The sequence below is a fragment of the Podarcis vaucheri genome (assembly GCF_965113315.1).
Source record: "Podarcis vaucheri genome assembly, chromosome: 1".
Lineage (NCBI taxonomy): Eukaryota > Metazoa > Chordata > Lepidosauria > Squamata > Lacertidae > Podarcis > Podarcis vaucheri.
In genome coordinates, this window is record NC_138759.1 from 134,121,857 (window position 1) to 134,147,255 (window position 25,399).

The following is a 25,399-nucleotide window of genomic DNA, read 5'->3' on the forward strand; positions in this document are numbered from 1 at the left end:
TTAGCAGCCAGCAGCAGTTCTATTTAGCGGATTGCAGCCTCTGGAAGCTCGTGACCAGGATGTGTAGGCAAGGGTGTCTGTGAGGGCGCTTTGAGGGGGAGGCCTGATGTACGCAGGACCAAGAGACATGGACACAAGGAAGCTGCTGCAGTGACCAGCAACAGCTGTGCCACGTTTGCCTTCCAGCCTGAGCCTGTGCAAAACTACACCTGCAGCATGTGCAAGAAGAGAAGGTACAGCAACGTGAGCTACTGGGCAAGGTGAGGAATTTCTCAAAAGAGCAGAATGGACAGCGATGCAGGTGGGGTGCCCCTAGGGAGGAGGAAGATCACCTGTAGCAGAAGACAACCCCCTGGAGGAACGTGACACACAGAAGCAGGACTGTCAGGAGCAACAGGCTCCTCTGGGCACCTCCCCAGCAGGGATCCAAGGGCACAAAGGGTGGGCAAGGGACAGGGGGATGGACAGATACAGCTCCTTGCCAAGGGTGCAAGGGAGCCTAGGTATGCCTCTGTGTTCAACACCTTTATAAACGACGGGGATGAAGGAACTGCAGATGACACCAAATGCAGACGAGACAAAACTGAGAGGGGTAGCTAGACAGAATCGGGATTCAAGATTACCTTAACAGATTAGAGAACTGGGCCCAAGCTAACAAAATGAATTTCAAGAGGGACAAATGTCAAGTTCTGCACTTAGGCAGGATGAACCAGATGCACAAATATAAGATGGGGGACATCTGGATTGCCAGTAGCACATGTGAAAATGATCTAGGGGTCTTGGTGGACCACAAGCAGCAAAACCAGCTAATTCTCTTCTAAACTGCATCAAGTGTCCAGGTCAAGGGAAGTAATGACCACTCTATTTTGTCTTGGTCAGACCAGTTCTGGGTGCTACAATTTAGGAAGGATATTGACAAGCTGGAACATGTGCAGAAGAGGGTGATCAAGACGATCAAGGGTTTCGAAAACAAGCCTTATGAGGAACAGTTGAAGGACCTGGGTATGTTTAGCCTGGAAAAGAGGGGACTGAGAGGAAATATAATAGCCATCTTTCAATATGTAAGACAGAGCAAGCTTGTTTTCTCCTACTCTGGAGGGCAGGACCTGAGCCAATGGCTTCAAGTTACAAGAAAGGAGATTCTGACTAAACAGCAGGAATAGCTTTCTAACAGTAAGAGATGTTTGCAGAGCCCGGAGTTTCTCTGCACCTTGACCTGAAACAATATAATGCTATGAAAACTCTGCCATAGGCCATTAATATTCTGCTCTGCTAAGTGTTCCCTCCTATTTATAGGCTTCTCTGGCGCGAAGAACACAAATCCACTGCTTTAAGCTGGATCTCTGCATTATAGCTGAGCTGTGAGAGGGGTTTGCTGACAGTGGTGTGTGGCGACATTTTTCATAGGGGAACAGTTAGGGCCAGAGGCGCCAGCTTGCAAGGGCTATGGGAAAGTGACATTGTACACAGGAGCACCCAGCCTCCTTCCCTAAGCCAGGCAGAATCTTCCTGGACTTTGGGGAGGAGGCACCAGGCTTTAATGCTTTAATACTCTAATTTAATCAGAACATTTAGGGGACTAGCCTAGTCCTCCTAGTCCATTGACTGCACACCACTGGGTTTGCATTTGCAGTATTATTAGCTGCTTGAAAGCTGTTTAAAATCAGCTTGTCAGTACCTCTTAAAGACACACTTTTATTCAGCCAGGTTATTCTATGATATATGCATGAAATTCTAGAAGGATTTTCACACCTCAGTAGAACATTGGTTCCTGAAAGATCTTTTTTTATAGTTTCCCATCCTCCTGGTTGCAACATCTATGCAACAGAACACCTGTACACCTCATGTTGCATAGGTTTTACACACTTTTCTTTCTTTCTTTACTACTAACAGGTAGGATTTACCTAATGAGTCTGTTGGCAGAAGCCATGCACAAGGACTATGGCCTGTACAATGAGGCTTTCCCCCTCTCCTCCCTCTATCCCCCAGGGGCTGGAGAGGTTGGGAGAAACCCCAGAAGAGTGTGCTGTGGAAGAAGGTCATCCCATCTTGCAAGCTGCAAATATTCAACCCAGTGCGACACTTAATACCACCTAAGAATAATAAGAATGCCTCAAGTATAGCAAGGGAGTTTGTACAGTGGAACCTCGGGTTACTTACTGTCCTCCTTATGAACGCTTCAGGTAACGAGCTCCGCTAACCCGAATGTAGATGCTCCTTGTTGTGAACTTTGCCCCGGGATGCGAGCAGAAATCGCGTGCCGGTGGCGCGGTGGCAGCGGGAGGCCCCATTAGCAAAAGCACGCCTCGTGTTAAGAATGGTTTCGGGTTAAAAAACAGACCTTCGGAATGAATTAAGTTCATAACCGGAGGTACCACTGTACATGGAAAATAGATTAAAATTCTGCTCCAAAGTAACAGAAAGTCAATTCCATGAACAACTGAGCTTTGCAAGACATGTAAATGAATCTTCGTATTCTCCTTCTGCCAGTCATGGGGAGAAGCAACGCAGATTGAAATGGTGTGCAGCTCTTCATTCTCCTCAGTCGCTGATTCCTGCCTTTCAGGGCTTAGCCAGATTCTGTATTGGCAGCTAGAAGACAAGAACATTTAGAGACATGGCTATCTCAAAGTTCATACTGTCATACTACTAAATGCCACGCTCCCTGCTTTGCATACTTGGGCAGAATTGTGGAATGCCCACAAGCCTTTTGATATATTTGTGTGTGGTGTAGTGGTTAAGAGCGGTAGTCTTGTAATCTGGGGAACCGGGTTCGCGTCTCCGCTCCTCCACATGCAGCTGCTGGGTGACCTTGGGCCAGTCACACTTCTCTGAAGTCTCTCAGCCCCACTCACCTCACAGAGTGTTTGTTGTGGGGGAGGAAGGGAAAGGAGAATGTTAGCCGCTTTGAGACTCCTGAAGGGGAGTGAAAGGTGGGATATCAAATCCAAACTCTTCTTCTTCTATATGCCTGCGGGGGGGGGGGGGGAGAGAGAGAGAGAGAGAGAGCGAGCGCACTACCTGGAAACAGTGTTGTTATCAGGTCAGAAAGCATGTCTCTTCTTTAACAAGTGATATCCCTTGGCACGCGCCTGGCCCTTCCTCACCAGAGATCCTGAAGCTTTTTCCTTGGCAATGAAATGAGGTTGCAGGGGCTTAGATTATGCCCTAATGGGTTCAAAAAAGAAATTACTAGCGCTGCCTTTTCTGAAGTCCTCTTGCAAACATTTCAACTCGTCTGTCAGATTTCCCCTTCTGCCCAGATATCCCTATGAAGTTTTTGATACTCAGGCACTGACCTCAGGAGGACAGCAGTACAAACAGTATAGCATGCTGCCCATGGATGGAAGGCACCCTCTGCTGTGCTTGTGGGCCAGGAAGTCACCTTCCTTCCTTTAAAAATCAAGCAATTGGCTACAGAAAATGGAATCCAGAAAGAGGGTCATTCTGACTCAGAAGGGCCAGGGAGAGAGCATGCTGCTTTCTTTCATCTGAGAAATGCATAAAAAGAATCACCAGTGCTTGTTTGTTCTGTAGGAGAAAGAGCCCCCTGTTTGCAATGCGTCAGAAGAAAATACCTTTGCAGGAAATGGCACTTCCCTTATGAACTCTGGCAACATCTTATGTTTGTAGGGAAAGTGTCGCTGGGAATTAGCTGGAGCTGCATTTCCCGCTTTGATTGACGTGCTAAAATAGTTCTATTGGACAGCATGTGGCTGGTATGTGATGCCATCTTTAGAGAGCCTTCTTCCTTCCTCCCTCTGGGCAGTGATCAGAGTCTTGTTGAAGCTCCCATTTCCCGATCCTGGGAGGTTTGTGTAATGTCACCTGCTCACTAGGAGGGGAGGTCAATCCAGTCGATGCCACAGTGCCAGAAACTTGCAAAGCAAATTCCAGAGAGGAGAGCTCTAAATGATTTGGGGTTTTAATACAGCCCGTTACCTCAAGTAATTTTTAATCACAGCAAGGAACGATCCCTTTTTATTTTTGAAAGAACAATAATGGCTTTGCGCCCTCAGAAAATAAAAGGGAGCTCAGCATAGCACAGTGATGATTTGCAAGGCTAGACAGACTCCATAAGGCTTTTTAAAATAGACTCCAATATTTCCAGTGCTTAAAGAGGAACAAGTATGTGATAGTTTTTGAAGTGCTGATTTTACAATAGACCCTAGCTGAGCACATTCTAATTTGCTACCAGAAGTTCCAAAGTACTAGTACTTTCAATAATGAGGCGAGAAACCCTAATATGAGAAGATTTCTGCATTGTGTCTAATGAAAAGCGAAAAAATGTGCTAATTTGTAAGTCCTGTTGTGGTGGTAGCCTTGGAGGCTTTTGAAACACCTTACTGACTTATGAAGGATTAAGGAAAAACTGACATTTGCTACTAGCAGAAAAGTCAATTATAAAATTTCCACCCTTTAGAAACTTCCTGATGCAGGATGGACGTTAATAGAACAGTCAGTTTCACTTTGTATTACAGAGTTTTGTATTTGCTTGAGAGAAAAGGCATATTCTGTTTTCTTAATGGGCATTTAAACAATGAGCTGCACTCAGGTGTGTGTGTGTGAGTGGAATGCTGAGGTGTGCCATTAAAGATGCTTTGAGGCATGGAGGCGAAATGGAGATCTTTTGCTGCTCACAAAGAACTGCGGTTGGGAAGGAGGACAAGCCCTCGTGCTGGTTATTGATGTGGGGCTTCTTAGTCTTATGTACAAGAGTTTACATTGTTTTCAAAAAAACATACGTCCTGCAACTGAATACATCTGCATAAAGAACTCGAAAAGGGCCTTGAAGCTTTGCAGGTAGCAATGTGCCATTGTTCTCGGCCTGAAATATCCTGCAGCCCAAAGAATGGGATGTGCATTAGAGCTTGTTTTCATCCCCATCAGAAGTAGTGCACTTGAGGATGGGGAAAAATGACCACTGTTATTATTATTATTATTTAAGCAGGTACTATATCATCAAGGCCAATATATCATCCTATATCATCCTGCCAACCTAGCAGTTCGAAAGCACATCAAAGTGCAAGTAGATAAATAGGTACCGCTCCGGCGGGAAGGTAAACAGCGTTTTCGTGCACTGCTTTGGTTCGCCAGAAGCGGCTTAGTCATGCTATCCACATGACCTGGAAGCTGTACGCCAATAAAGCAAGATGAGCGCTGCAACCCCAGAGTCGTCCACGACTGGACCTGATGGTCAGGGGTCCCTTTACCTTTGCCTTATATCATCAAGGCAGCACCTTCTGCTGAATAAATGACAGGTTGAAATGTGCTACCCACTCCATCTGGTCAATAATGTTTTGGGCCCAAGGTTTGCTATTCAATCTGAGCTACTTGAGAAAATATTTCCTGGGCCAAGCTGCTCTCACCATCCTTCCTACTTCCTGTTGCTGAAATCTTGTTTTACAACTTTGGGTTATGCTTTCTGCCTTTGTCCCCAGCTGGATGAATGCTTGCTCCCTTTAGACCTAGAGCTTTGATCCTGTTGCCCCTTGGGATGCCATCCTCTAGCAAACCTCGACAGTTTGTAAGGTATAAATTTGTAAGGTAGATCTGTGGATTGGGACCCCTTGATCTGCACATAGTAGCATCTGGTAGATGTTTGCAAAAATGGAACAAGATGGGTGGGGTATAAATAATAAGTTGTTGTTGTTATCATATTAAATCATTATTATGTAGATTAACTAATTAATTAAATTTCCTGCCCTTCACCCTAGATGGATACAACAATTTAAACATTCCCAAAAATTGCAATCACAAATAATAGGATGAGTCCTGAAAATATACATTTCAAGTGTCAAAGTCTGGAAACTGTTTCGGGAGGGTGCCAGACACATCTCTGTGGGGAGGGACTTCCACAGCTCAGGGACTGGCACAGAGAAGGCCCTCTCCTGGGATACCACCACCCCATGCTTCTGAGGGTGATGGAATCACCAAGAAGGCCCCCTCTGCCAACCTTAGCACCAGAGAAGGTATTTAGGGAAGGGGGCTGTCTTTCAGGTTTGGGGGCCCTGAGTCTTTTAGTGTTTTACACATTGACTTTGAATTGGTCCTGGAAACAAGCTGGCAATCAAATGCTCATAACAGCATGGGGAGACTAATTGCTGAATCAGAGCAATAGTGGCAAAAATGTATAAAGCAGGTATAGTAGAAGTGACACAACGGTGTTGGATATTTCAGGGCTGTTTATAAAACCCACACCAAAAAAGGAATGGACTCCAGCTGCTTTTTCACAAGCACCCGTTCTCTAAACCTCTCTTCAAATAGTGCTAATGAAGAATGCTCAGTATGCGACTAGCCATATTCAAAGGCAATAGTGGCTATGGGGATCACATCTGCTAAAAGGATTTGGGTCCAAAGTCCAATAATCTAGGGTTTGGCATTGCTCAGGGTTGTACTGCTGTAGGCATGCACTATGAAACTATGACTTCATGACATTTTCAGAGGTGTATAACTATCTTCTATTTTAATGCAATGCTTTCTTGAACCACATGAATCCCATCAGCTTAGGCGCATGCTGTTGCTCCTCTGCAAATATGATTTAGTGTGTGCTTTGTTTATGGGCAACAAGGATTTGTGGTCCTATGTTTGGAAAGAGAATTCAAAGGTCAAATAGCATTGTTCTTTCTTCATTCATTCTCGGTACATGAAAGGCCTGCCTTAAGAGCATTGCTGAAGGGCAGTCGAGAAATGCTCAGACTAAAATACATTAAACTGTGCTATTTTATTCCTTGCCAAAGCAATCTAAAAACAATTTGTTCTCAGTTGCTTGCATGTTTAGGTTACTAGCATTTACTTTCTCCAAAGTTCAAACTCTAGATAGTTTTTGCTTTCTTATTGGTCAAGATGCACAGGTGTGGAGTAGACTTGCCTCATACCTAGTGGATTTGGAAATTATGCAAATTTGCAATTACGTAGCAGAATGGTACATTCTTAGCAAAGGGACTCTTGGTATTTGACAATTGGCTGATCTATATGGAGTGGTACCTTGGGTTAAGAACTTAATTCGTTCCAGAGGTCCGTTCTTAACCTGAGGTACCACTTTAGCTAATGGGGCCTCCCGCTGTAGCTGCACCGCTGCAGCGCGATTTCTGTTCTCATCCTGAAGCAAAGTTCTTAACCCGAGGTACTATTTCTGGGTTAGCGGAGTCTGTAACCTGAAGCTTCTGTAACCCAAGGCACCACTGTACATTGGTTCAATCACAGTGGTATAGACTGCATGCAATCATATGTGTCTCAAAAACTCAATTTTAAACTTGCCCAGTAAATTGGAGGGTAGTTTGGATGTCTCCATGATTTCTCTTGTATACCTAAATCACTATTATAGAGCTCTGAATAAGAAAATAAAAGTGGGTTTCTGGTTAGTTGGAAACAGTGAAGACAGATGACTTTGCTAGGGTTTGAAAGTGGCATATAATGTAGGGTTGCCATATTTCAGAAAAAAACCAAGCCCCCCCTGAAAGTTGTTGAGCTTTTTTTTCAAGAGACTTGCCTAAGATCCCAGACAAAGCACTGCCTTTCTGAAATTCCCCCTGGACCTCATTTCTGCCTTTGAATGTCCTGGAAAAGCCAAACGTATGGCAGCTCTAATATAATGCATAAGCATAAGCTGAACTTTTTCCGTAAAGAATAACAGTATGAATACACATGGCTGTTTCCCTGCTTAACAAAAGCAGTTGTGCTGGGTTCATAGCAGGATGAGGGTCACAGTATGCAGAGAAGTTTTTTAAAACCTTCCCTATGCCACAGTTCCATCAAAATTGCCCTTCAGCTGCTTTTAGCCCCACGAATGATGCTTTTATAGCTCAGTCGGCAGAGCACGACCTGGGTCTCAGGGTCCTGGGTCTGAGCCCCACATTGGACAAAAGATTCCTGCGTTGCAGGGGGTCGGATCACATGACCCTTCCAACGCTAAAAATCTGTGATTCTATGAAAACATAGAATCATAGAGTTGGAAGAGACCACAAGGGCCATCGAGTCCAACCCCCTGCCAAGCAGGAAACACTATCAGAGCACTCCTGACATATGGTTGTCAAGCCTCTGCTTAAAGACCTCCAAAGAAGGAGACTCCACCACACTCCTTGGCAGCAAATTCCACTGTCGAACAGCTCTTAAAACATGAGCTTCTCTCCTATGCCAAATACCAACTTTGGGAAATGGAGACATATTTTTGGTGGGAAAGGTTTTCAACCTCATCTCCCCGCATGTCACAGTCCTAATCCTGCTTGCTCCTAAAGGAAAACAAACAAACAAATGCATCCACACATTTCATGACACACCTGTTTTGGCCCTGAATGATGGAAAGTCTGTGCTGATGTTGCCCCTCAACACGGGTGTTTGTGACGGAGCCCTGTGGTCTAAGTTTGTATAAGAATTATATAAGCTTTGTAGCAACTCAATAAAGCCTAGTGAATCTGCACTTACTGATCTGACACAGTCTGTTCCTTGCCTAGGTCTCTGTTATATAATCAAAGACAGAGATATTGCCCCTGTCTGTCCATAAATGGACAAAAGCTATGTATTGGGAAGAATGAGGAGAGTAGTGGGTTGGAATCCGATAACTGCTAATGCCAAGGCACCATAATGGAAGCATTCACTTTGCACAATGTTTCCATAGCTTTCAGCTGAAAATGAGCAAAAGTTGCTATTGATTTAACCCCCGTCACTTGTTAGCAGTGAAATTCGCCCATGTTATGTGATGGTGGATCCATAGCCAATAAGAAGACTGCCTTGTAATGTTTCCAGAGTCCCTCCCCCATAAAGTACTCACTGCCCCCAAATCTCATTCTGCACTTGTAGGAACTCCAAAGGTTCTTGCTACTTACACAGAGCCTTGTTAAACACTTATGTTGTGGCATGTCTAAAGCCTGGACTGTGCAGAAGAGCATCTGAGCATTTTAAAGTAATATATTAAGTGTTTCCTACCTCCCCGAGTAGTAAGAGGTTTTATGGCCTGCACTGTTGGATTTAGTTTCCTTTGGGTAAGAGACACCCTGGAGATTTACAGTGCAGTGTTTCAAATATTGAAGTAGAGTGTTGAAGAGAGCAATTAGGCTCTTATATGGAGATAGCAAAACTACTGAACCTGTTTAAGATTCCCAAAACTGACTAGTTGTCTCCTGTACAGATTGGCCTAACCCAGGGGTCAGCAACCTTTTTCAGCAGTGGGCTGGTCCACCGTCCCTCAGACCATGTGGGGGGCCGGACTATATTTTGGAAAAAAAATATGAACGAATTCCTATGCCCCACAAATAACCCAGAGATGCATTTTAAATAAAAGGACACATTCTACTCATGTAAAAACACACCGATTCCTGAACTGTCCGTGGGCCGGATTGAGCCACATCCGGCCCCTGGGCGTTAGGTTGCCTACCCCTGGCCTAAGACATTTGCTGCCTGAGGCAAAGGACAGGATAGTTCTCTCTCCTGATTCTACCTGTGGAAGCCACCTGAACTGGCAGTTAAATCTTACTGGGCCTGGCCCACACTGTCGGATTTCAAGCCTTATCAGGAGAAACTGGCCACTCTCCAGGCACCCGGCTTGATCTCCTTGTTGACCTCCCTGTCTGCGTTTCCCGGCAGGATACAGGCTAGGTCACGATCGGAGATCCTCCTCAAGCGTGAGAAGAACACACCACTCTTCCCTGCTCCCTGCTCCCCCCCAAGGAGGGGAAAGAGATAGACAGAAATGTATTTACATGCCTTTATTTCTGTCTTTGCAGCATTACAGAGAAACGCGTCTGCTCTCTCCAAACTCCAACAGCAGAGAGACGAAACTCCACCTCCTGTACTTCCTGTACAGGTCAAATGACACTCTGAGCTAACATCCGGAGCTCAGCACAGTGAATAGACTGCCCCTTTGTTCTCACGGTACAGTCCCAAACATTCCCATCATGTTTTGCTTTCCAGCCAGCTGCAGCTCGCTGCTGCATTGCTCCTTTTCCGTAACACTTTTACCCTCAGGTAAATACACTCCTGACACACTGAAGTGAGATTCAACAGCCAGGATGGTCATCTGTTGTGCATGAAATAGAAGCAGGCTGCTTTCTTCACTCCAGGCAGCCAAATGCCTTGGGCCAGCCTGGACTCCAGCTTTCTTTCTTAAGTCTTTTGTCTCCTAATTAAAACTTGCCACAAACTAGTTCTATGTGTATGTGTATGCGCACACTGGACTTTAGAAGTTTGGGGATAAATTCCAGGTCATAATGGGACATTAAATTTCTTTTGTGAAATTCCTGGTCTCCATCAGACAAAATCATAATCATCAACCCATTCACAGTAATTAAGATGTTTTAATTTCATAATACCATGCAACTTTTTCTAGATTAAAAAAAGTAGTTAACTCAATTTATTGGTAAATTATCTTATGATGAAGCTCAGAATAATTGCAATGGAAGTCTGACATTCACATCATCACTACCATAATTACAGGCATTATGATTGTTCTTGCAATGAACACCCAGTAATTTAATAATAATAGAGGATATAAATAATTTAACTAAAATTTGGTAGATCCATCTCATTTACAAATGAGAACATGACATCTTCTTTTTCTAGTCACCTTGGACTAGTCTGCTGTAGATGAATCACTTCCTTCTGCCAAAAGTACTTGAGTAATTGCACTGGAATTTCTTTAGTAGCAATCAGTAAAAGGAAGGCGAAAGCAGGCCTCTTTTGAAACACTCTTCAGTGAATTTCCTTGCACATTTGCTTTTAAATCATAGCCTTTTAAAAAGAATATTGTACTCATGGTGGTTCATATTTGAACAACAGAGGGGTCAATGCCCTGCTTAAAAGTTGCCTCATGAAATGGTGGGTCAGTGTAACCCAGTATTTTCATGACAAAATCTTAATGGAAAATAAGTCCCTATCCATAGTGAAGGAGGTCAGATGTTTTCCGCCCTATTTTAAGGGTGCCCATCATGCTGTCAGGGCTCTTGGTACTGCCTGGACTGTCTGTGATGAGTGTGAGACCATTTAGGTAAAGGTAAAGGGACCCCTGATCATTAGGTCCAGTCGTGACAGACTCTGGGGTTGTGGCGCTCATCTCGCTTTACTGGCCGAGGGAGCCGACGTACAGATTCCGGGTCATGTGGCCAGCATGACTAAGCCACTTCTGGCGAACCAGAGCAGCGCACGGAAACGCCGTTTACCTTCCCGCCGGAGCGGTACCTATATATCTACTTGCACTTTGATGTGCTTTCAAACTGCCAGGTTGGCAGGAGCTGGGACCGAGCAACGGGAGCTCACCCTGTCGTGGGGATTCAAACCACCGACCTTCTGATCAGCAAGTCCTAGGCTCTGTGGTTTAACCCACAGCGCCACCCGCGTCCCTGTGAGACTATTTAGGCAATCACAAAATCCTGACAGGCAGAAGAGCCTGAAGCGGGGGTGGGGAGGGCGTGTCTGTGGCCCTCCAAATGTTGATGGACTATAACTCCCATCATGTCATGAGTGGGCTTGGGATTCCAACAACATCTGGGGGTGGGCACAGGTTCCCCCCAAAGCATAGTGGTTTTAAAACGCTTCCATTTATTCTACAGTATTTGCATACTGTTTCTCAAATGATAGTGCCCTCACATATTGGTATCAAACTAGGCTGGCAGCGGCACCCAACTTCCTTGGGCAGATGCTTGGTCCCAAACTGGTGATGCCTGTCCTATACAATCCCTTTAAAAAATCCTAAGTTTTGTGGTCACTAGCAGAGTTCTCAGCAACTTATAGGTGGCAATTCTTCCTGTCTCCACCAACCCCTGGCTTTAATGTTTTGCACTGGGATCCTGAGGCATTGGGTGGAAACCACTCAAGGAAGAGTTCTGCTTCTGCTGCGACTCCCTACAAGCACCAGCGGCAAAGTTCTTTGTGAAAAAACGGAGGGGGGCCATCTGGAGGCCACTGAGAAAGGCCTGCAGCCACCATTGGTGGTGGAAGCAAAACTTAAATCCACTGTAAGACTCTCCCAAGGTCCCACTCAAAACTGGAGAAGGCCTCTGCCCCCCCCCCCCGGTAAGTTATACATTTTGAACTGGCTGCATCTTTTGATATTATTGAAAACTGCATGTGCATCTAGTCATTTGCTTTGTAGATTATGAACTCCAGCCAATCCAAACATTTCTGAAATTTGGACTCATTGGTTCTGGAATCTGTGGAACCTGAGACCCAGGCAGGCCCCTGTAATTTTAAAAATCATCATCATCTATGTTCAGTGGTTTGGATACCATGTTTCAAAATGGAAGTTAAATTAAAATAGAAAATAACCTTTTCAGCTCTGAACATTTTATTGAAAAGTAGAATACATCAAGACGTACAGATACATACAGATTCTGAAAAAGTTTTGTCAGGCATAAACATATATGACCTATAACACAGAGAAGCACCTTCATAATGCTCAGTTGAGTTCCTACCTGCCCCAACTTCCATGCCCAAGGAATGGGAATTCGTGTGCCTCCCTCTCTCTACACTGACAAGTTCTTCAAGTTCTGGGACTTCCCATTCACTGCTCAGCTCTTTGTGGGCTGATGAAGAAGGTGGAAAGTGAGAAATGGGGCTTTGTGGAGCCCTATGGAGATTCCTTTGCGTGTGTTTAAGCTGCACCTTCAACGGGGGAAGCGTGAAGCAGGAGGAATGATAAAAAACGAGCGTCTAAATATGCAATTACATTTTTAGGCAGATTACCATAAATTTAATAATACATTTCTAAGAATCTATCCTATCTGAGTTTATAAGAAATAGTCTAGGTAGCAATAGTAAAGTTCAGTGGTCACTAGTTTACCTTAAAGGATTTGAGCGTCACACTGATGCCTTGTTCAATACATTTTTAGATATAGGCTGTTCTGGGATATCAAGCAGGGAACTGTGATTTCAAAGGAAGACTCCCCCCCCCCATCCATTCAATAGGTAACAATGCTATCAGCTGTGTTGAGTAGCAAGCAACCGCTCCTACTTCTTCTTCTTCCCTTTCTTCTTCTTCTCTTTCCCCTTCCCCTTGTCTTTCCCCTTCCCTTTCCCCTTTCCGGTATCTTCATTCACGGTCAGCGACTTGATTCGAGCTTTCCCCAAAGGAGTCCTTGCATACCAAGCCTACAGAATCAGACGGAAATAATTTTTTTAGAAGCTTGAAAGTATGCAAGTAACATGTATTTTTCTGCCCGCTGTAGTCCTTTTCTGATAAGAACCCTAATTGTGGGTGGCTCCTGTAGAAGCGGCATCACAGTCTTTAGATCTCCTGAGAACGCTATTATAACGAGAACAGTAGCAATCATCTGCTTGAAGTGGCTCATTAACATGAATACATAGCTGTGGTACTTAAGTTGCTATAGTTATGATAGCATTACAATCTCTGTGATCAACCCTATTTCCCAGGGTATATAACTGTAGTTGAAAATTCTGTTCTTTGAAATTTGGCAATGTCGCAAGATGAGTGAGTGAGTTGGGTTATCTGATTTCAGTGAGCGGGGAAATCATTAACTGTTTGTCGCAGGCTTTCCTGATTTTCTTTTCTTTTCTTACAAAAATTAAACAAGGAATGTCAGCTAGGAATTTTAATAGTGTTTTTGTTTTTTACAAAAATGAAGTAGATGCAAGCGGGCAATGATTACAATTAGGTGATAGAAAATTTTAAAATCATTTTGCAACACTTGGTTTTCAAATACTACAGTATATGGGAATTCTTTGGCCTTAAAACACTGCCGGTATCCCAAGAAGTAGGAAATGGCTGCTTTTGAGATGGGTCTCTTTCTTGACAGAATGAATTCATTGGGTATTCATCTCAACAAACTTGGGATAATGGATATTTCTCATTATGGACTGGCACTCTTACTATAGGCATGTCATGTTTTGTAGAGTAATAATAGAAAGTACTTCTGTTATTCTAAAGTGGGGTGCCTGATTCCATAGAAAAAATATTCATTTGAAATGTGACTGTGGACTGGACTCAGGAGAATCAGAGGTTGCTGGAAGAAAGCTTAAATATAAACGTGATAAAAGAATAAAAAATATGATGTTTCTACATGTACTGATGAGACATAGGCTAGAAGCTAGATAGTTGGTTTCAGTGCATGCTTGGTCATCTTCAGTGGGATATTTAACTCTTTGTAAATACAGGACAGTTGTATAACCAATTCGTCAACAAAACCTTTTCTTGCACCAACAGATTTTGCCCTCTCATCATTTTCTCAATATGGTTGGTAGAGAATATCAGCTTGCATTCCACATTATTTATTTCCTTCATTTATTTTTAAAATTTGTATCCTGCCCTTTGCTGGAAGACATTTTGGTGGGTTATACAGTATGTAAAACACAGTAAAAGGCTCATTCATATATTGTGTACAGGATGCAGTGGGACATCAGGATTGACCCCACTGTACCACCCTAGTTCACCTCAGTAGGGGAATGTAGTATCTACATGCAATGTGTGAGAACTGATTGCAAGGCAGGTGTGCAAGATGCTGCGGAGTCTTTATCCCTCCAAATCAGGATGGTCAAAAGATCACAGGTTATCAGACATATCTGTACTGCATGTAACACACACAGCATGCCGGCATCATGCCAAATCTGTGGAGGTGAAGGGAAATCAGGATGTTACCACACACCTCCAAATATATGTTGAGACCCCGGGGGCAAACCATACTCTTGAAAGTGCTGTGCAAAACTCTGTTTTTCTGTTTAATTAAGGCAAAAAGGATTATCACCAGGCAAGCACTACCTTGTATGTTTCTTCCTCCTCCTTGTAAACTGGATCCTGCCTGGCCAGGCACACCAGGAATTCAGCAGCAGTCAGTGGCTTCTTGTTCAGCTGCATCAGGCGCCGTTCAGTTAAGACTGATTGAACTGCTTTGACTATGTGTCCCTGAGTGTAACCATCAGAAACCTGTGCCAGGCAGCTGACGTTCAGGTTTTTGGAGAATACCCCTCCATTCTGCTCAATGACGTGTTTCCATAAAACTGTCCAATAATAAAAGACAATCAGGTTATGACCTGAATATTCAGAAACCTGCTTGTGTAGCAGTAGCAGCTCTAGCAACACAATAGTAAGTTTAAGCATCTGACTGCATGTCTACTAATTTAAGAAACAACGAGAATGTCTGGTATCCCACAATGACTTTCTTCAGAAGACTCTGAATGGACACTACAATTAATCTCAAAATTGTGGTTCCACATATTCTGATGCAATATTTTTTTTAAAAAAAACTGATACAGAATGTAATAAGCTATAACTTTTTCTGTGTGTGCAAAATCATTCCCAGGACTGGCTTATCCTGCAAAACTCTCCCCAAAGGTAAAAGTACAATTGCTTCAGCAGAGGTCATATGGCTGCAGGAATCTGCTCTGACTGTGCTTATTTCAGTTGCTTGCTTTTAAAATGAAGGCGACCAACTATGTGGCAACTCTACAGTACTATTCTATAAATTGTGGTTATATCACCCCTAAAACCCTGGAGAAAATTTGGCTACCCATTTCTCCATATTAGACTAAGATCCCAGGGCAAATCATCAGTATGAGAGTGATCAGTCTTAGCAGCACTATGCAAATGCTGCACAAAGAACCTTCCCTCTGTAAAAAAATATAAACCTTGGCCTACTTTGCACGTACCATAAAGAATGGTTTAGGACAGAGGTTCCCAAATTTATTTGGCTTAAAAAGGTAAAGGTACCCCTGAACTTTAGGTCCAGTCACGGACGACTCTGGGGTTGCAGCACTCATCTCGCTTTACTGGCTGAGGGAGCCAGCGTACAGCTTCCGGGTCATGTGGCCAGCAGGACTAAGCCACTTCTGGCGAACCAGAGCAGCGCACGGAAACGCTGTTTACCTTCCTGCCGGAGCGGTACCTATTTATCTACTTGCACTTTGACCTGCTTTCGAACTGCTAGGTTGGCAGGAGCAGGGACCGAGCAACGGGAGCTCACCCCGCCGCGGGGATTCGAACCGCCAACCTTCTGATCGACAAGCCCTAGGCTCTGTGGTTTAGCCCACAGCGCCACCCACGTCCCTCTTATTTGGCTTATGGACCCCTTAAACAAAAACACAACTCATTGCCCCCCTGTGCTCAGTCCAATTCACCCCAGGGGCAGGGCAGGTTTGGTGTGGTAGCCCGCCCGCCAAATAGTCAGGCAAGCTATGATCCACTTCCCAGGCTGAGTGAAGACGAAAAGGGTTCACTCAAACCCAGGAAAACCTCTTGCCTTGAGAACAAGTGCCAGATTCAGGGGAGGCATCTCATCCCGCAACAGCACCCCACTGGCAGGAAGTGTCATTACACAACAGATGAAACAGTTTTTCAAAATTTTCTCCTTTCTTTACGCTTCCACCACCCCGTTGTTATTATTATCCAATTCCCCCCATTGCATCCGAGGCTCCTGCCGCCCTCCTGGATCGTTCCAGCGCCTCCCAGGGGATGGTATTGCCCACTTTGGGAAACACTGGTTTAGGGCCTCCAGGTTTGCATGCTCCCTCTCTCCATGTCTCCTCTGGAGATCAGAAACTTTCACTTCTGTTTCAATTAATGGTGGTGACTTGCTACGTCTGAACACAAACAAACTGCACCTCATCTTAACTTTGATTTAGTGAAACAAACTAATGGTTGACTTTTACTGTGCAGCCAACTACTGTATAGTCTGCTACTCCTGATGGTGTTTTTTGGAGGGGGACATGTTACAATGTGTAGTCCAGGGACCATCAATCATTTTGTGCCCATGGACACATTTGAAACCCAGAGAAACTCTTGTGGGCACCACACACGCTGCAAACAACTTTGTCTAGAATGCATTTCTGACAGCCTATTTAATATAATGCACTTTACAAATGTTTTGAGCATGTTTGCATAAATTAGCTTTATGTAAACAGCACATTCATCACGTTTTCAGATACTTGCCAAATCTTGATGCGTAGTCTGGCCTTGGAACCAGAATGATTTTCTTGTAAACTCTGCAAAAGGGTTTGAGGTCTGCATCAAAGGGACGCTTACTGGTTCCTACTATCAATACTCTGTCTTCAATTTTCAGGGTTTTCAAAATTTTAGGAAGTTGCTTTTTCAGTCGTCTGGGTTCCAACTTCCAGATCAAATACAAGTAAGTGAAATGTTAGATAGGAGTAGGTATCATATGTGAAACTTTTATTTGGACCAATATACGATTTTAGAACAAACTCACTTGATTTTATGATTATGAAGGCATAACTTAGTATTAGACTTCTCATATATTTGCAGGAATAGTCAATTCTATTTGGCAGGACTTGCTTTGATTACAGTAAACCAAAAGCTTTTTTTGCGTAGCCTGTTCAATCTTCATAGCACAAATATGTGACATATTTGCTAGGATTTGTCATGGTGATTCTGTCCTTCCTTTTCTTGCTTAGGCTCATTTACAGGTTCAAACCCACCCTTGTTGAATTTACAAATTAAAAACTCTGCCTTGAGACGCTTGCTAAAACTCAGGTTAATATTCTTGGAATAATTCCTAGACATTCTGTTTATATATCTGCTGAGCTGCACTGATCTAGCGACAGTATCAAAGTAATGTTCTTACATCATTATTGTGATGTTCCAATGTTACAGTAAAATATATGCTGCTACTCCAGTAGCCTATTTCCTTATGGATCACACTTTGGAACAAAGCTATTAATATACACAAGAAAGAGTGTGTAAACAGATAACAGTTTTTAAGTTATGGAATCATTCCCATACCAATTACACACACGTCCTGCTATCTGCACACTCACTATCTGAAAATTCACTTATCCTCACTTAAGAGAATTATGCCCAAAACCCACTATATGCCCCACAGATTCACTTATCCAAACAGATGAATTCCTTACTTCCTTTTTTTGTGCTTTGCTAGCCAGCAAAGGGTGGGGCAGATCAGATGAATCAAAGAGGAGGAAAAATAGGATAAATCAGGGAGCTCAGACATCCCCCCCCGCCTTTACCTCTCTTTTGTGGATTGGCTGAAGCCATTTCAGGAAGAAATCATTAAGAGAGCGGGGCAGGGAAGAGATCAGACAAATCCCGGATTGGAAATATTTCAATAGGAAATAATGGAAATTGTGGACTCGTTATGTGAACACTTACCCAATGAACGATTTCCAGGAAAAACATTGTGTTCACTAAGTGGGACCCACATGTAACTATTAAGTTAAAATACTGTGGCATACTTAGGAATAAAAAATACTCAATCCACAAAAGAATATACTTGATCTCTGCTGTATCTGTGGAAAACTTGGCTTAGATAGGGAGAAGTCTTGTGTAACAAGATTTCAAGGCTAGAACCCATGAGTCAAAGTACAGCACTAATCTTTAGCATGGTCTTCCTGTCCATGCTAAAGAAATGGTTATTTTCAAAGCACAACTCTGAAGCTAGTTTTTGGTTTAAATTAATTACAAGTTTGTAAATGCTGCAACTAAATTTGATAGATGTACTAGTAATTAACTGGATGGTGCTTTGGTATTCTGGATTGGGACTGGAGTAAGGGTTGCTCCATTCACATTCAGGGGACTTGAAAGGTTCCCCCTTTAAACAGCAGCCCCCATATGCCAGAAAACCCTACCTAAAATTAGGGGCCTCATTAGAGCAGCATCTCATAGGGTACAGAATGATGTTTCGCCCGTCTTCATCTCTTACAGTGCTATATGTACATTCGTTCAACTAATTAATCCCCTCTTTTCAATATTTCAAATTGAATTAACTGCCATGGAAAGGAGAAGAGGAAGTGGGTAAGAACCAGTCAATCAGCACTCTGAACAGAAGCTTCTGAAAACAGGAAGAAGAAGCTATTCCTGTATGTCTGATCAAAATGCCCTCTCCCAGCAGACAGTGATAGCAACCAACTTGGATGACTTTAAAGGAGGACAGGACAAGTCCTTGGGGGAGAGGGCCATCGATGGCTACGAGCCAGGATACCCCCGCTCTACTTCCACGGTTGGAGCCAGCCATGCTTCCGAAAACCCGTTGGTGGAAACCAGGGGAGGGGAGGGAGTGGGGAGCTCACGTTCTGCTCCCTGTTTGGCCACTGTGAGAATGGGGTCTGGACTAGGCAGGCTCTTCTTGCATGTAACACGGCCACCACTGAATGGACTCTTCGCTTTAACCAGCTTTGGATGGCGGCTAACAGATTGAGGTTGAATCCTGACAAGACAGAAGTACTGTTTTTGGGGGACAGGAGGCGGGCAGGTGTGGAGGACTCCCTGGTCCTGAATGGGGTAACTGTGCCCCTGAAGGACCAGGTGCGCAGCCAGGGAGTCATTTTGGACTCACAGCTGTCCATGGAGGCACAGGTCAAATCTGTGTCCAGGGCAGCTGTCTACCAGCTCCATCTGGTACGTAGGCTGAGACCCTGTCTGCCTGCAGACTGCCTCGCCAGAGTGGTGCATGCTCTGGTTATCTTCCGCTTGGATTACTGCAATGCGCTCTACGTGGGGCTACCTTTGAAGGTGACCCGGAAACTACAACTAATCCAGAACGCGGCAGCTAGACTGGTGACTGGGAGCGGCCACAGAGACCACATAACACCGGTCTTGAAAGACCTACATTGGCTCCCAGTACGTTTCCGAGCACAATTCAAATTGTTGGTGCTGACCTTTAAAGCCCTAAACGGCCTTGGTCCAGTATATCTGAAGGAGCATCTCCACCCCCATCATTCTGCCCGGACACTGAGGTCCAGCACCGAGGGCCTTCTGGCGGTTCCCTCACTGCGAGAAGCCAAGTTACAGGGAACCAGGCAGAGGGCCTTCTCGGTAGTGGCGACTTCCCTGTGGAACGCCCTCCCACCAGATGTCAAAGAGAACAACAACTACCAGACTTTTAGAAGGCAGCCCTGTTTCGGGAAGCTTTTAATGTTTGATGTATTATAGTATTTTAATGTTCTTTTGGAAGCCGCCCAGAGTGGCCGGGGAAGCCCAGCCAGATGGGCGGGGTATAAATAAATTATTATTATTATTATTATTATTATTATTATTATTATTATTATTATTATTATTAACAACTCAGCCAACTCTAAACACTTATTGCGTTCACTAATATTGATGGATGAGATTTAATCATTTGTTAAATTCTCCCTTTGAAATCAATGCGCTTCATTTTGACTTGACTGCCTTTTATGAACCTTCAAACTTTTACACACAAAGGGTACAAAATCAACCCTTGGTCACAGTTCAAGTGTTTATGTGGAACAGTTTGAGATTAACGGACTCTTTTACTTTAGGCTATGAGATACAAAACATTTAATGGAGTACTTTCTGTTGCTGTAAGAGTACATGAAAGAGTTTGTGGAAGAACATTGGCTCAATAACACGTGCAGCTTTATTCCATGAGATCAGTGTGGCAAGCTGTTTATGCCAACTTTAACCAGTAGAGGGCATCAGTCACCTCATAGCCAGGTTCAACATTTACATGCAATTTTTGAAAAGCTTATCTCAGATGTCTCTGCAGTTACACCTAGAAACGACCAAATTTAGAACTAAAATCAAGGGGTAACATCTGCAGGATTAAAGGTTCTTTTCAACTAATATTTCACTAGTAGGCAAATTTGCTGTTTTCATTTTATCATGAAAACAAATGATGAATAGAAAGTAATTAAGACATATTAATGAGTAGATAAAGAGTTTCAAGATCTGAAGCTTGATACATCTGTGCTTGTTCAAGACTCACATTTGAGCGTCTTATATGTAACTGATTTCTAAAAAGTAAAAAATTCCGATTCTAACATCAATACAAAACTGAAAATTTGGTTTCAATGTTCTCCATAAAGTCACCATTACCTTTACTTTTAAACTCGCCTCTCCTTTTTGCCTTTTAAAATGATTTGGTTTTTCCATTTCCATAGGGCCCAGTGAAGAATTCTGTATAAGCCAGAAATTAGCATATGTTCCATGACCAACCAGTGGAGGATGAGGCAGTCTGTTTTTCAAACGAAAAACAAAGACCAGCCACCCAGTCTTGTGATGCTGTGAAATGCTATCTTTTGTTTGTGAACCTGTGATTCTGCTACTATAGTATGGAAAACTGGATTTACCTCCTTTTCAGCTTTAGGCACCTTCTTGTAGAAAGTTTTCTCCGCGTCTCCAATCCATATGACTGATGGTTGTAGCTGTTTGGCGACCTGAGAGGTGAAAGAGTTTCACGTCATAACACTACAATATACCAGTCAGGCTAAGTGAAGACGAGAGTTCTGCATCTCGACCCAGCGCCATGTTCCAGGGATGGGAGCTTCTTCGTGCCTTCTCAGACCATGCAGTATCTCCCTCATTGATGTCAGTCAAAGGAGTCACAGCCAAGGGAACGACTTTCAAATGGGGCTCCTTTGGCTGCCGAGGAGGAAGAGAAGGAATCTGGACAGGACTGGAATGCAGAGAGGAAAAGGAGCAGGACTCGGGCTGGGCCAGGGAAAGAATCATAGAATCACAGAGTTGGAAGAGACCACAAGGGCCATCGAGTCCAACCCCCTGCCAAGCAGGAAACACCATCAGAGCACTCCTGACATATGGTTGTCAAGCCTCTGCTTAAAGACCTCCAAAGTAGGAGACTCCACCACACTCCTTGGCAGCAAATTCCACTGTCGAACAGCTCTTACTGTCAGGAAGTTCTTCCTAATGTTTAGGTGGAATCTTCTTTCTTGTAGTTTGGATCCATTGCTCCGTGTCCGCTTCTCTGGAGCAGCAGAAAACAACCTTTCTCCCCCCTCTATATGACATCCTTTTATATATTTGAACATGGCTATCATATCACCCCTTAACCCAGTGTTTTTCAACCTTTTTTGGGCAAAGGCACACTTGTTTCATGAAAAAAATCACGAGGCACACCACCAGTAGAAAATGTTAAAAAATTTAACTCTGTGCCTATATTGACTATATATAAAGTAATTCTCTTGAATAGGAATCAAATAAACACAAATCAAATAAACACAAACACTTAACATCAGTGGTGGGATTCAAAAATTTTAGTAACCAGTTCCGACATTCAAGCATGGTTTAATATTTTTTTCTTTAATGGCAAACAAAAACATTGCGGACTGTTCTCTGCTCAGCGGGGATGGATCCGCTGATCCCCGCTGAGCCGGCGGATGACAGCTCCGTCTCCGCACTGTGTGCGGAGAGGGAGATGTCAGAGCCCCGCTGCTCTCTATGGGGAATCGGATGAGAGCGGACCGCCTGTCCGCTCTCATCCGATCCCATCCAATCTGATCCCCACCCAGGACGGATGGAAAATAGGGTGGACACAGTCCGGCGCCCGCCTAGTGGGCGAAAATGTGACATTATTTTTTTAAAAAATCTTTCGAATTTTTCAATTTTTCCCACGGCACACCAGGCAACATCTCGCGGCACACTAGTGTGCCGCGGAACAGTGGTTGAAAAACACTGCCTTAACCTCCTCTTCTCCAGGCTAAACATGCCCAGCTCCCTTAGCCGTTCCTCATAAGGCATCGTTTCCAGGCCTTTGACCATTTTGGTTGCCCTCCAAAGAGACAGAGAGAGAGGGATAAAGACACAGAGAGATTTGCAGATATGAAGGAAGGATGGCTGATGTGAAGGAGGGGGGCGGGAGAGAGGAGGACCTTGACCATGGGCATAGCCAGGATTTTTGTTGGGGGAGGGCAGGCCTCTTGTTTGGGAGGGGGGGGGCAGAACCTCAGTTAGTTTTGTATTTTTATCGATATTTATTGAGGGGGCAGCTGCCCCTCCCTACGCCCCTGACCAATCATTAAGTCACCCAAGGGTGCTGAGGCACACAGGTTAAAACTTCTGCCATAGCCTTTTCTTATCCCAAAGATGCCCCGCACCAAGGTAGTGGAAGTTTAGGATCAGAGATTTCCTTCTCCTAGGTGGGCTCCTTTCCCAGCTTGATGAACCCCATCTACCCCTCACTCCCTCTACAGAATGTGCAGAAACAGCCTTCTTGACCTTGTCCACTCAGTCTTCACATGTAGTGGAAGTCCCTAACTCACGGAGGGTTTGAGATGCATCACCTGGTTTAGCCGGCCAGTCAAAGGCATTTCCTGGGGTGTGGCTGCAGTCACCTGCTGACAGCTTCCAGGAGCCCCAGGTGAGAGGTGAGTGCTCCTGAGGGTGGGGGCAAAAGGTGGACAAACTACCCCAGAAGGAGCACAATGTATCCCCTAACACCACATTCACCCTGCTGAACCCAAGAACATTATAAAATGCACCCTTTAGCCAGTACATAATAAATTCACTGATAATTCTACCAATTTTTTCTCTTAACAATTCTAGATAAAATTATGGATTTTTAAACTATGTGACTTTGGAATTCCTATTTTTCCTTCTCTTCCTGTGTTTTTGTTTTTTAAATACATTTGTTCTAAGGAGCTGATCAGTTATACACACTGTACAATTAAGCTTCTACAGTATAATCAATATTGTTAAATAGACAGGTGCAGATCCTAGAATATTACTGTCTGTTTTGCTGTTAAATAACCTAAAGCAAAACAGGGAGTGTTCCCACTTTATATTAACTCAGATAAATCATTCATCTGATGGCCTCTGTTTTCTAGTTTACAAGAATTAACTATTAATGAGCAGATTAGCCTATGTGTAGAACAGGGGTATTCTGTTGTCTTGATCTGATCAAGAGTCTGCTGTTCTGCTGTATTTTTTAACCAAATGAGACACCCACAATCCATTGGTATCTAATTGAAATTGTTGGCAGATATGTAGCAGACTGTATGTTCCAATGAAAGTACTTCATTTGAATTATCCATGAGTAGTTTGAATCTATGTATAATTAAATGGACTATGCAATTAATTTATAATTGAAATTTTATTAGAGTGCTTTGCTCTTCATTTTGTTGCAGCCACCAGCAGATGGCTCCTTAACCTTTCTAATACTGCTTTAAGTGAAGACTGTGATAGCATTTCATGGCAGATGAAGCTTGTTGTTCTCAACTGTTCAGCCTTTGTTTCCAGGAAATGTTCTGCAAACCAGCCCTTTAATGCTTGTTTAGCAGAAGTTTATTCCTTTGTTGCTTGTTCTCATGTTGTGATTGCATTCTATTTCTATTACAGAGAAGTAGCAATAAAAACAGCTGTTTGAGGCTTCTATTATGTGTGAGCAATTTGTAGCCTCAAGACTATTTCTTAATGTTATATTTTTAAACTCAAGGTTGCACAGAAATACTTTACACATCCAGCGATATCAGCCGAAAAAAGACCCAGAAACCAAATAACCATATAATCATGCTTTTAAGCAGAGAATTATCTCGTGCTTTGCTCGATATTCACAAGAATAACATTTATACTCAGAAATCTGGGTGTATTGTGGTTTAAGTGTTCAATTGGCAGACCCTAATTCATCAAATACTGTTAATATTTGCAATTATTCAAATTATTTTTCTACTACTACTACCAGATACATTACAAATACATGGTCAGAAAAGACCAAAAGGATTGCAAGTTATCATGAAGTTAAAAGGCAAGTCTAATTATTTGCTTATATAGATATAAAGTGATATTAACTCAAGATTTATTCTATGGATCTGTTCCTTTCTACCTGATGCTTATAAGATACTTATACTTAGTAATCTGTTACATTTACTTCAGCATAATATATACCTATTTTCCAATGCCATTGGCCTGGTCACTAACACAATATAAATGCTATACTTGTTTGTTTACTCAGCTTTTATAAAATAGTGACATTAACTAAGTCATTCCTATGTAAATATATAGTGGTACCTTGGTTGTCAAACTTAATCCGTTCCGGGAGTCCATTCGACTCCCGAAAAGGTTTGAAAACCAAGGCGCAGCTTCCGATTCGCTGCAGGAGCTTCCTAAATTCAATTGGAAGCTACGTAGGGCGTTCGGCTTCTGAAAAATGCTCGCAAACCGGAACACTTACTTCCGGGTTTGCAGCATTTGGGAGCCAAAACATGGAGTACCAGGGCATTTGAGAACCAAGGTCCAACTGTACTTGCATCTCAAGATAACATAAAACTACCTTTGACTGGGGAAGTAATGAGTGCCTTCTACAATTCTGTTTAAATTAAATTTAGCTAGTATGTTAACTGGTATGGCCAGCTGAAAAACAGATGATTATAATCACCTGCGATAATTTTGCACACACCAGTGTAGAACTTCCAGTGCCCAATCTCTCTGGAAGAATCAGCGAGTTACAAGTAATATGTCAATTTCCCAAACTCCGAAGGTCAGTGCCTCCCTCCCAAAACCCAGGGAGAGAAAGGCAATCAGTTTTTTTTTTCTTGTTACCAAACAGTAAAATGTATTTACATTTAATCAATATGCTAATCAGTTGGTTAACTGAGTAACCACACTTGTTAAATTTAAATTTGCATATTACTAACCCTTTGGTACAAATGTTGTATTCATTATAAATGAATGACAAGCAAATTTGCAACAAACGTTAACACACATTGGCTAAAAGACTGCATAACATGTTCC

General features: G+C 43.3%; 1 protein-coding gene and 1 long non-coding RNA gene across 2 annotated transcripts in view; one reads left to right on the top strand and one right to left on the bottom strand.

The window, feature by feature from the left end:
• LOC309525592 overlaps window positions 1-25,399 on the top strand; it is an 83,402-nt gene that overhangs the window by 19,836 nt on the left and 38,167 nt on the right. The window lies entirely within an intron of this gene.
• Window positions 12,260-25,399, bottom strand: part of DRC11 (dynein regulatory complex subunit 11) — a 97,963-nt gene continuing 84,823 nt past the window's right edge. The window contains exons 16-19 of the mRNA XM_082236523.1: window positions 21,004-21,090; window positions 16,871-17,048; window positions 14,705-14,943; window positions 12,260-13,080 (exon numbers count right to left, since the gene is read on the bottom strand). Coding sequence (XP_082092649.1) covers window positions 12,940-13,080; window positions 14,705-14,943; window positions 16,871-17,048; window positions 21,004-21,090 — 645 coding nt within the window. The 3' untranslated portion in view covers window positions 12,260-12,939. The remainder of the gene's footprint in view (window positions 13,081-14,704; window positions 14,944-16,870; window positions 17,049-21,003; window positions 21,091-25,399) is intronic.